This window comes from Miscanthus floridulus, chromosome 9 (genome assembly GCF_019320115.1).
Source record: "Miscanthus floridulus cultivar M001 chromosome 9, ASM1932011v1, whole genome shotgun sequence".
NCBI classification, from domain to species: Eukaryota; Viridiplantae; Streptophyta; class Magnoliopsida; order Poales; family Poaceae; genus Miscanthus; species Miscanthus floridulus.
In genome coordinates, this window is record NC_089588.1 from 39,149,497 (window position 1) to 39,162,426 (window position 12,930).

At 52.7% G+C, this 12,930-nt stretch overlaps 1 protein-coding gene across 1 annotated transcript; it reads left to right on the forward strand.

Moving 5' to 3' along the window:
• Positions 1–9,767: 9,767 nt before the first annotated feature.
• Positions 9,768–11,383, forward strand: LOC136481779 (putative clathrin assembly protein At1g33340). The gene has a single exon (XM_066479073.1). The coding sequence runs from the start codon at positions 9,966–9,968 to the stop codon at positions 11,232–11,234; it is 1,269 nt and encodes a 422-aa protein (XP_066335170.1). The 5' UTR covers positions 9,768–9,965; the 3' UTR covers positions 11,235–11,383.
• The last annotated feature ends 1,547 nt before the right edge of the window (positions 11,384–12,930 follow it).

The window sequence follows — 12,930 nt, forward strand, 5'->3', positions numbered from 1 at the left end:
CAGTTCATCAAATACCTCACCAGCGCCGAAGTACCCGCCGACAAGATCGAAACCGAACGTCTAATTTGTCGAAGTAAGCATTACGTGCTGATAGACGGTAACCTGATGAGGAAGAGTGCCAAGGAAGGGATACTGCAGAAATGCATCATCCAAGACGACGGTGTGAAGCTGCTTTCTGAAATTCACTCTGGTTCCTGTGGCAATCACGCGGCTTCGAGAACCTTGGTCGGCAAAGCTTTCCGAGCAGGTTTTTACTGGCCCACGGCCATCTCCGATGCAGAAGACCTCGTTCGACGATGTGAGAGGTGTTAGTTTTTTGCCAAGCAAATACATGTACCAGCACAAGAACTGTAGACCATCCTAGCTTCCTGGCCATTCGCATGCTGGGGACTGGACATGATTGAGCCTTTCAAGCCGGCACCAGGAGGTTTCCGGTATGTATACGTCGCCAATGATAAGTTTTCCAAGTGGATCGAGTACAAACCGCTCGTTTCAGCTACTGCAAAGAAAGCAGTCGACCTCTTTGAAGATATCATACACAGGTTCGGTCTCCCAAACAGCATTATCACAGACCTCGGAACCACGTTTACTGGCCATCATTTTTGGGACTTCTGTGAAGACTAGTGTATCTCCATTAAATACGTTTCTATTGCTCATCCTAGAGCTAATGGCCAGGTTGAGTGGGCTAATGGTATGATCCTTGACGCCCTCAAAAAGAGGCTATATTAGAAAGAAGAAAAGCATCCGGGCAGATGGCTCAAAGAGCTACTGGCTATGGTCTAGGGACTGCGCACTCAAGCTAGTCGCAGTACCGGCGTGTCTCCATATTTTTTGGTCTATGGCTCAGAGGCCATACTACCAGCAGATGTTGCCTTCCGAGCACCCAGGGTGGAAAATTATGTTGAAGAGCAAGCCGCGGATGTTTGGAAAGAGGACATTGACCGGGCCGAGGAAGAATGCCTGATCACCTGTGTCCAGATAGCCAAGTATCTAGAAGATCTGTGAAAGTACTATAACCGCAACGTAAAAGGTCGTTCATTCACCGTCGGCAACCTCGTTCTCCACAGAAAACAAAAGACCGAAGGGTTGCACAAGCTTTCTTCCCCTTGGGAAGGCCCCTATGTCATCAAAGAGGTCACCCGACCAGGATCTTATCGCCTATGTGACTTAGATGGGATTGATGTTCCAAACTCATGGCACATCGAGCACCTTATACGTTTCTACCCCTAAAATGCTCCAGATATGCACTCTCCATTTTATGATGAATAAAGTTTTGGTCTCCATAATTTGTCTCCATTTTTCCCCTTTAACTTTCAATCTCTGCGTACGGTCGCCGAGCATTACGATACTCCATAACGATCTCCAAAATCGTAGAACAGTTTTCTCCAAAATCGCCGAACGGTTTTCTCCAAAATCGCTGAACGATTTCTCCAAATCGCCGACCACGATTTTGCCGAATAAAGTTCTCCAAATCTCCAAAATCTCCGAACGGTTCTCTCCAAAAAACACTGAATAATTTTTCTCCAAACACGTCTCCTCCAAATCACCAACGTGTCTCGGTACATGTTTTTTCTCCAAACCGTCGAATAATTCGCTCTAAACCTTTAAAGATATTTTGCCGATTAGCGAGCAGCCTACTTTCTTTTTTGTTCTCTTCGGAGAAGACCCAGCCTCCGATCTCTCCCTACACGTGCCACAGGCTCCGCGCTATGCGTTATGGGTGGTCGGCTGTGGTTCTTTGGTCATGCCTATTTTTCCTTCACGTGCACGGGCTCTGCGCTCGACGTTATAGGTTACGGGCTATCCGAGGCCGAGAGCTCAGAGCAGAATTTATTGCTCGGTCGCCGTTTATGTCATCTACAGTCATTTCGATAATTGCCGAGCGGCATACGTTTCGCTTTTTTCTCTATGGAGAAGACCCAGTTTCTGATCTCTCCCTACACGTGCTATGGGCTCCGCGCTCTGCGTTATGGGTGGTCGGCTACGGTTCCTTGGTCATGCCTGTTCCCCCTACACGTGCTTGGGCTCCGCGCTCGACGTCATGGACTATGGGCTAGCTGAGGCCATGGGGGTTAGTAGCAAACTAACTGCTCGAACTCTACTTATACTCCGTATAAATATCTTATGGTCATAACTACGAAGATTTTTTCGCCAAAATACAATCCAACTGCATACACATGCACTGTATAACATTTATCGTATATATAAGTGTTCTTGCGCTTTCGCGCATTCTAATTGCATTGTGTAGAAAATACAAATGATATCAGCCAAATGGATCATTGGGCTACGTCACTGCCATCCGTCTCACCAAATAGATCTATGTCGCTGGCCAGTTTCTTCGCTGCGTTCTCCACCTCATCCTCCAGCTTTTGGGTCTCCACATCGCTCAGTCCTTCGGCGAAACCACCCCCTATCGACTCAACATCGATGGTTGGGTAGTGGGACCAAACAACCGCAAGGACATGAGTAGCAACAGTCGTAATGGCGTCGCGGTTGAAGATCCTAAAATTCTCCCTAGCTGCCTTGCACCTCTGGATGATGGTATCTGACCCTTGCCTCCTACCATCAAGTCGGGGTACCGTTTCTGGATCGATGCAGTCAAGCACTGGTTTTGTTGCGGTAACTACAGCATTGAAGTTGTCTTTTTGAACTTGGGCTTCCTGCACCAGCACATCGAATTGTGCCTTGGCTTTTCGGCAATAACCTGCAAACGTTACAACGTTCCGTCATACCAGAAAAATACTTCAGCAGTAATTCCGACCAGGAGGTATTCACCTTTCAGCTCCTCAGCCAGTTTGTTTGCTCTCTCCGACTCTTTTGCTTTCTCTTGTTGGATTTGCTCGATAGTTTTTCGAAGCTGGCCGAGCTCTGCATCTCGTTCTGCAAGCAAAATAGTTATCACCCAAAAGATGGTTGTGCAAACAAATACAAAGTATAGTCATCGATAATCATACCTGTGTTATGATCGGTTAGGCTTTTGAGCTGCTGGTTTTTCTTTTCCAACTGGTCGGAAGCATTTTTTAGTTGTTCCGACGCAATGGCCAGCTGCTCGGACTTCTTCTACAACTGTTCGGATGTTGCTGTCAACTGATCGGATTTTCTCTGTAGCTCCTCGGTTGCAGCTGCCAACTGCTCGGACAGAACCCCCTTCTGATGTTCTAGGTCCTACGAATTGGACTCCGCAAGGTCTCGCTCGCGTTGGGCCCTCTGGATGTTCTTCTCATATAGGTTCATTGCCTCCCAGAGTTTCTTGTTCTCTTCAGCAAGAGGCTCCATCCTCTTTATCAGTTGATGTCGCTGCTTGGCTGTGCGCGTTATACCCTATGGATGGACAATGCCAGTGATGAACTTCAATCTCCAACACCATTTATTAATATTATAGTTGCAGTACTAACCTCGATTTGAGTCTTTACTCTAGCTACCGCGGATCTCAGCCTCTTCATCTCCTTGGTGGTGTTTTCTTCCTCGATAACTACCACTTCTTCCCCGCATTTTTGGATAATCCGGATGGACTAGGGTTGAGGTTTGGCTCGCTCGATCACCTCAATGTCGTCCTCTTCCACCGTCGCTCGAGGCACCACTGGGGGGCTCTGTGGTCGGACAGCAGCTCCGACCATTCCTGGCATCGCTACGGGCGGTGCAATTTGTTCCTCGGCCTTCGTCAGAGTGGCTTCCCTGGCCTCCGGCGCATCAACAGCAGCTGCAGCTTCCGCTCCCAAAGTACCAACGGTTTCAGTCATAGCCTCGGTCACTGTCGCCGATGCACTTGTTGTTTGCGCCAATGGTTCGCCATCACCGGGACTACCGGAAGCGGCAGCTGACATCTCTTCTGGTTGCCGAGCACTCAGGGACTCCGGGACGGGAGTAGTCGGTGTTGTCTCTACCGCGGGTGCGGTCCTCGGTGTTGCTCTGCATAATGTCGGCTTGTCGATATTCAAAAGAGGTCAAGGAACAACATTACTACTACAAGACAAATATACTCACAGTTTGGTCTTCCGGTTCAACTTCTTGAACCGATGATATCTGCCTGATCCTCCAGGTGCAGCTGCGTGGTCTGCCTTAGTGCTCTGCTGAGGAGGTTCCCGCTCTTCTACAGAAGACCACCGATCTATTTGGTGTTCAGGAGCCCTCTCCACATGCTGCTCCGAGGTTACTCCTGTTTGTTGCTTGGGGACTCCGGTCGTCTGCACCACCGGGACTTCCGTCGTCGGTTGTGCAGGAATCTCTTTCACCCTTCGAATGGGGACTTTAGCGTGGAGCGGTGGCTCCTTCGAGCTCGACGGACACGCTGTCAGGTCTTCATCATCATCAGACCACTCCAACACTGCAGTCCTTCGCGGTCGAGTAGCCTGGTCGTCACCAAGCGAGATGCCGCCCGATTTGTAGGAAGCGATGGCCGCCGTTTTTCTCCTCTTTCGAGCCGGCTCGTCTATCGCTGGCCTTTTCCCATGGATTTTCTCCGATACTGGGGACGCACTATCTGACGAGGTGCTCAGCCCCTCCTCTTCGGGTTGCGGCGGTCGTCGGCTGTCTACTCCCATCGGCCATTCACTCCTCGGTACACCCAAGAAGTATACGGCTCTATCCTGCGAGTGGATCTTTTTATAGGTGAATGAGTCCAGATGTTTGGAAATGACGACAGATTAAAAGCATCAGGAACATAATGCTGAGACGTTTATCTAGGGTGGCTGGTTTCTACAGTTAAAGGGTTTTGAATACCCTAGCATGTTGAACAAGACATTCGAAGTGAACAGCTCTGTAGCTCACTCTTCGATAACCTCCTTCAATAGCATATCCGGTTTCTCCCGGGTACCGTCAGTTTTCCCTTTGAATTCAAAAGCAGGATGGGCTCTATCCTTGTAGGGTTGAACGCGACGCGATATAAAACTCACTGCTACCAATCCGCCGTTGATATTCACACCCCGAATTAAGTCAAGAAGCTCTTTCACTTGGTCCATATCAGCGTTTCTTGGCATCTCCGACCAGCTCTTTTGGTTCTCTGGGATGTGATCAGGGTCGCAACGGATGGCTGGGTCAGTCTACCTTATGTAGAACCACCTTGCGTTCCAATTTTTTAATGATGTGTTCAGTGGCACAGTAAGATATTCACCTGCCATTCCGTCACGCAGTTGAAGGTATACAACGCCGACCACCTTGGAACCACCTCCGCCTCTCTTCTTCCGCCAGAATAGATAACAGAAAAGGTTGAAGTGGGGGAAGGATACCAAGGAATGCCTCGCAGAAGTGGATAAAGATAGAGATATGAAGAATGGTATTTGGGTGGATATTGCACAAACTGACTACCCATAGCTCCAACAACTCCCTAAGGAATGGACGAATAGGGAATCCCAACCCACGCCAAAAGTAATCTTCAAATACCACAACTTCGTCGGTATGAGGTGTTGGAAAGGGCTCACCGAGGGCCGGCCGCCATCCGACCGTCACACGATCAGGAAGAACGCCTGCCTCAACCAGTCTGTTCAGCTCTGCCTCTCCAGTGCGCGACAGCACCCACTCTTCATCCCTCTGGGCCTCGGTGCCCGCTTTCTTCGGGCTCGTCTTCTTCGATTTCACGGCTCCCTTCTTCGGCGCCATCCTTTAGATTCCGATTAGGGTTTGGCGGAGGAGGCAGATGTGCCTGTGAATCTGGAAATGCGGGAGTATTGGAGAAAGACGAAGTGGCAAGGGTGGGAGTGGGGACTACGGCGGCGTAGTTATAAAGCACTTTCCCCACCCTTTTTGCATCCGAGGGTTTTTGGGAAACCGTTCCCGCGATCTGCGCTGCTCCGAATTCTCCAACGCAGTTTAATGGGCCGTAAATTGGGCTTTCGCGCAACCGTAGCCCATGTCGCTCATTTATCGCCGCCTTTGTTGCTACTCGCCGAATAATCACCGATTTCTCCGACATTTATTGAGGTTCAGTAACTGTTACTGTACAGCCGTCACTCTGATTTTTTCACCACGGTTTGATTGCTCCGGTATCTCATCTTGCAGCTCGGGGACTGGCTGCCTGCTCGGCTAGTTTTCTATTTTCTGACCCTAGCACCACATGACCACGTCATCTACTATCAGGCTCGGAGACTAAGTGGGCACATTTCACCTTGCGGTGAGTGTTTGCTTTTCCTCATCTCGAGGCTTCGCCCGGGGACTAGTTGCCTGCTCGGCTAGTTTTCTACTTTCTGACCCTGGCACCACATGACTACGTCATCTACTGTCAGCCTCGGGGACTAAGTGGGCACACTTCACCTTGCGGTGAATGTGCTTGATTTTTCTAGAAGACTCCGTGACTCTGAAAGCCAAAGAAGATTATCTCCTTTCCTCGTGGTCGGACTCTAAGTGGGCACACTTGGTCCGCTAGGAGGAAATTTTCAATTCTAGACTTGAGCTCCTTACACCCTTATGGCAAGCCGTGCTTGGGGCATGCTGCTCGACGATGGTCCACGCTACTTGGCAACTGCTCACGGTTGCTCGGTGACTCATCACGGTGGTCGGACCATGATTTGGACTGCTCGACTTTGGGTCGCACCTGCTCAGACAAGCTCAAGACGGCGTTGCACAACGGGTACAAGGCGCTCGGGGACTAGCTGTGGGGGGTACAACCCCGGATACCCATGATAGACCACATGGGCTACGCCCCTAGGGGTGGCCTAGCCCACAAGAAGAAGCCTTGCGAGGCACGACTCTGCTCGGCGCCTTCCGCAAGACATCGGGAAGATATCCTGAAGATACTACGAGATCTGTTAGGATATGTATGATCCCAAGATTCCTGTAATCAGTTATTACTTTCCGGTTATCTCTCAGATCTAACCAAATTGTAACCCTGCCTCCTGGACTATATAAGGCTGGCAGGGACCCCCTCTAAAATCATGGCATATCATACGATAGCTAATACAAACCAACATACCACAGGAGTAGGGTATTACGTCATACTGATGGCCTGAACCTGTCTAACTCGTGTCTCTGTTGCTTTCTTGTTCTTGATCTCGCGCTCCTCTATCGATCAATCTACCTTCGTGGGATACCCCTCGGAGGACTGCCGACGATATTCTATCGACAAGCAGTGACTGGTCGTATACCATCCGAGGCTCAGGAGCGAGCGGGAGGAAGAGCATCTGGAAGATGAGGCGGCTTTGAGGGAGTGGAAGGCGGTGAAGCAGGCGCTGCTGCTGTGGTTCTCGGTGACCGCCTGACCAGCAGCCAGGCATCGCGCAGGTTGAGCCACGTGAGGTCACCGACGTCCTTCAGGTACCACGCCCGCTCAGATCTCGCCGCTGCTGCCCGCAGGAAGATGAGCGGTTCCCAGGGTCGCTCCACCATCGCCTGTTGCTCGACGAAGAAGGGACGGCGGTGGGGAGGTGGAAGAGAGTGAGCCTCGCCCACCGGGAAGTGGTAGAGATCACACTCCAGTGGGGTTAGGGCGGCGCCGTCGGGGCTGGGGTGAGGTGCGGCGGCTGGGAGTGCGGACGGGTGGTGCCGGCGGAGGGAAGGAAGGAGGAGACCGAGCATAGGGGGCGGACTAGAGGCAGGGCGTGGCGTCGAGGGTGATGGTGAGGCGCGGTGCCGACGGGTGCGGGGTGGAGCCGGCAGTAGTGCCGGTGTGGGCGGACGGGGTATGGAAATTGGAACCGCAAAAAATCATGGGTGGGTGGGGGAGCTGAGCTACTGCGCTCAACCTCGTTGGTGGGCTGGGCCTGTGAGCCTCCGGCCCGAACGGTGGGTCAGGCCTGTTTGACCGCCGCTGAGTACTGAATAGCTATTTGGTACACGCGTACCATACACACACACACGAGTGCTGAAAAGATGTGTGTGTGTGAGAGAGATATCAGAGAGAAGAAAGAGAGAGAAGGGAATATATACTGTGACTTGTTCCTGTTGGGATCGGAGTTGAGACGTGGGTTTCAACTATGTTTCACCTTTAGGGCTAATTTGGAAGCACTGATCCTCGCCGGATTCCCTGCGATTGTCCGGGGCGGGAACTCGCGGGGCGATCTGTCACGGGGTAATCTTCCGTTGCATTTGGAAGGTCCCGGAGACGTGGAATACAACCCCCTTCCCCGTGTTTTTCATGGGGGAGCAATCCACGACGCAAGAGGCCGGGAGCGCTTCCCCGAGGCCCGGTTCCTCCTTTCGCGAGTCGCTGTCGACTGTCGCAGTGTTGGCGATGGACTCGCCGTGGGCGGCACAGGCGGCGACGCGGCGCAAGAAGATGACAAAGCAGCTGACGGGGAAGCGGGACGACACCGCGATGCACACAGCGGCGCGTGCCGGCCAGCTTGGGTCCATGCGGAGATGATGTCCGGCATGGACGCTGAGGAGCTCGGGGCGCTGCTGTCCAGGCAGAACCAGGCTGTGGAGGTGGTGCGCGCTGCTGGAGGCGGAGCCCAGCATCGCGCTGCGCACGGACAAGAAGGGCCAGACCGCGCTGCACATGGCCACCAAGGGCACCAGATGTTGGAACCGGTGGTGACCACCGAGTTCACGATCTTGGAGCTGGCTTGCAGCCGGTCCGGCTCGTTACCACGAGCCTGCGCTCCCACAGGTCCCAGGTCCACTGAAGCTGATAACATATAAGGCATTTGGGCCTTCTCAAGGGCACCAGGCTGGACCTCGTCGACACGCTCCTCACCGCCGAGACGGCGCTGCTCAACCAGACGGACAACAAGGACAATACCGCGCTGCACATGTCCACGCACAAGGCGCGCCACGAGATCATCAAGCGGCTGGTCACGATGCCGGACCACGGTCCCGCGAGACCCCGCTGGACATGGCGGATAAGATGGGCAACACAGACGCGGCGAAGCTGCTGGCGGAGCACGGCGTGCAGTTGGCGTGCACCATCAGCCAGGGCGGCGGCGGCGGCAACAAGCAGGCGCGCGAGCTGAAGCAGCAGGTGAGCGAGACATCAAGCACAAGGCGCACCCGCAGCAGACGCGCGTGCGCATGCAGGGCATCGCGAACAACGCCATCAACAAGCTGCACGAGGAAGGACTGAGCAACGCCATCAACTCGATGACGGTGGTGGCCGTGCTGATCGCGACGGTGGTGCCACAACGGTTTTGGCCTCGCTGTCGCAGTGTCGCTAGCCTCCGGCTCGGGGTTCGCTCCACGCCTGTCATGGCCGGTGTGCACATCCTGGTGAGCGGCCTCGCCATCATGCTGCTCAGCTGCTTGGAAGCCTGCTCCGGTGTCTTCTTGATCATCAGGAACAAGAAGAGGAGATAGCGGTCATACTTTTATTTCTAGTTTTTCTCTCTCTTTTTTCATGATTTTGTGAGACCATTTTTTTCCTGAGATTCCTGCTCTTTTCTCCAAATAGTGACAGGGAACTAAACCTCTGGCGGGAAAGACAACCCAGGGAAACGAATTGGCGTCAGAATCCTCTCGAGGGCTTCTCTTCCCTGGGCTAGACTCCCCACACTTCCAAAGTAGCCCTTAATTAGTTCCAAAACCTCACATTCCTCTCAGAAAGCTCCTTGTTTGATGTTGATGTGTAGGAATCCATATGCTAATACTTGAAAACTATTTCTATTTGAGTCAAACCTCCTGTCCATATGCCAATGGAAGAAGCCTTTTGATGCATGAGGCACCTCATTCCAAAGGCATATGATTCCCCCACCCAAGAGTTGACCTCCGAATATATTTTCTTGCATGCTCTGTCTCTCTCCCCCTCAGATAGTGGGAGCTTGCTTTCTTCTTGTCACTTTTCCACAAGTCATAAGGCTAACAGTGGACTTGTTGCTGCAGAGGCTTCATTCTCTTAAGAATTCCTTGTGACCATGGTCATGCACAACATAGATATACTTCTTTCTCTCTCTACTACTCTCTGTCTCTCTAGGCAGTCCCACTTACAAGTGGATTAGTGCATGCACACAAGAGGAGGGAGTGTGCTATAACTCTCATGCACCATCTCTCTCTTCTTCTCCCCCTCTCCACTCTCTCATGAGACTCATGAGGTCATATAAGACATGAAGGTGTTCAAGGGCAAGATTTGGGCAGCAATAGGCTCACTCATGGACCACGCCGGCACCGCGTCCACCACCAAGTCCTCCTCGCTGGCGGCCGCCGTCCCCGACCGAGCGCTCCTCGCTGACATCGAGGCGGCCATCGAGCGGTGCACCGGCAGCAGCAGCGGCGGAGGGGCCAACGACGACCGGCACGTCCACGAGATCCTCTTCCTCGTCTCCAACGCGCCGGGCGCCATCACCTTCCTCTCCCGCCGCATCACGGCGCGCCTGGAGGCCGCGCGCGCCCCGGCCGCCGCGCTCCGGTCCCTGCTCCTCGTCCACCGCCTCCTCCGCTCTGGCGATCGGTACTTCGAGCAGGACTTCCGCGGCCTCTGGGCCTCCCGCGAGCTCCGCGTCGACGCGCCACGGTGCAGCTGCTCGCCCCTCGCTACCGCTGGCAGCGTAGTCCACTACGCCAGCGCCGGCACGGCGGCGGTCGCCAGCGGAGCGTGCGCCTTCGTCCACGGCTACTCGGCCTACCTGGAGGAGCGCATGCAGTGGGTGATAAACCAGGCCGGCAACCTGGAGCCCGTGCGGAAGCCGCCGCCACCTGACCACGACGCCGCCAAGCTCCCGCCCCCGCCCTCCTCCTCTGCATCCTCCTCCACCTCCTCCCACGACGCCAGCGCCGAGACGCTCCTCTTCAAGCTCGCCATGTGCCAGAGGCTGCTCGACCTCGCCATCCAGCTGCTGCCGGACAACAACACGAGCGCCAGCGCCGCCGCGCGGTCGGCCTTCGGCATTGTGCTCCGTGAGAGCTTCAAGGTCTACGACGCCTTCGCGGAAGGCGTCGACGTCATGCTGCTGCTGCTGTCGAGGAGCCTCGCCGGGCTAAGCAAGCCTTCGAGGGTCACCGCTCACGAGATACTGAAGAAGGCGTGCGCGCAGACGCCGGAGCTCAAGGAGTTCTACCACAAGTGCAAGAGGAGCAACGCGAGCAGCAAGAGCCTCGAGTACCCTCTCGTCAGGGTCGTCACGCCAGCGCATGCCTTTGCCATGGAGATGGAGCCGGTGACGATGATCCCGATCCCGGAAGAAGATGGCTGCCTGCAGGAAGAGAAGGTCGAGGCCAAAGCTGGAGCAGAGGCGATCGACGGTGGTCGTGGTTCTTCGTTTGCGCACAAGATGGAGACGACGATCAGCACGGTGTGGGTCGAGTTCGACGACGAGGACCGGAAGCTGATCACTGCTGATGATGACCACTCCTTGAAAGCCGTGCAGCCAAGCTAGCTAGCTTTTAGGAGTTCTGGCAAGTAAATTCCAAAGTGTGTTATTAATTTTGGGTGCTCTGGATTGAGCGATCTAGCTCCTCTCTTCTTGATATTCTTGTGTGCAAGGTTAATTATTTGTTTTGAAGGATTTGTGCGTGTCTTCATTCAGCTGAGAATAAGCTAGTAATTCTTCTTTGTCTTCCTTGCCTCCATCTTGTTCTGAGTCTGTCTACTACACAACCATGTGTTTTATGCAGTTTCCACACATAATTTTTTTACACCATAGGATTAAGATCAACAGCCTCCACCCTTCTTCTATCTCCAGTCTCCACAGATCATAGATCACATATCACATATCACAATTTTTTTCTTCTATGGAAAGACAAATCACAAATCTACCGCCGCCGCCGCCATGGCCGGAGCGGGCGCGGGGATGCGCCGCCACCGCCACTGTCATGGCCGGCGACGCGTGCGCGGCGGGAGGAAGGGATAGGGGCCGCTGCACCGCAGGTGTGCCCACCACCGGGCGCTCGGCCGCAGCAGCGCGCGGCAGCGTCGGACAGCGGCCACCGCGGGGCCTGGCCGCTGCGGCGCCGCATCGGGATACGGAGAGGGAGAGAGATGCGCACGGAGGGAGAGGAAGAGAAGAGACTGCAAGGACTCACCCGCGCAGGGGACGAAGGGGGAGGGGGGCTGCCGGTGCACTGGCGGGGGCGACGATGGCGGGAGCGGTGGCGTCACGGGAGGCGTGGCCGCGCCTCGTGAGAGACCGAGAGGGAGAGGACGGGAGAGGGAGAGAGATAAAAAAATCCATGTGTTTTTTTTGTGCTAAAACACATGTGTGTTGTATAGCATTTTTGAAACTTTATGCCTGCTCCTACTAGCACTTCCATGTACCTTTGTTTTTGTGCTCTCTGCATTCCCATCATTACCAGCTGGCATATGTGGTCTCGGTGTACTGTACACTGCTATCACCATTGTCTGAGTTCTCTTATAGGCACAAATTTAGTCATTTAGATGCATATCTATTTTTTATCAATGAAAAATTACCTTTTACTCCTAATTATAAAGTTAAGCTCGTTTATGCCATCATTATATCGGGTGACTACTATATACATTCTTGTTCTTCTTTTATTTGACATGTGTATATATAGCTACGTGGAACAAGTGGAGATGTTGTATATTGATCAACTCTCAAAAGATCGTTACGAACTATATAGGCTAAATATGATCTGAATTATAATGTTTGTCTTTCTGGGACACCCGGGGAGCACATGGCCCTGTGATTAGAGGGTTTACCTGCAGTCAGTTTTGTCCACACTATACTTGAAACTTAGCTTGTAAGCGGCATGGAAGATTTAGCGACTCATTTTATTTCCCGAGTTTTGCATGCAACTCTCATCGTAATTGTTTCTTCTTTCCCGGGCTAGCAATTTGGCAAACCTAGGTGAGCACAACAAAATATACAAACCATAACCTGGTATTCGAGACATTATTCGACAAGTGGAAAATAGCTGATGACCCAATAATGTATATAAAAAATTACTGTAAAACTAACAAAGCCGTGAACACATAGGGCACAAAAATAAACTGAGACAACCTTTTTATGCTGCTACTTGTTTATTCATTTCGTTTTTGACTTACAAGTAACGCATCCCTCATATTTATTATCGATAATAGTTTAGAAAAAATTAATGCAATTAATAATAATTTGG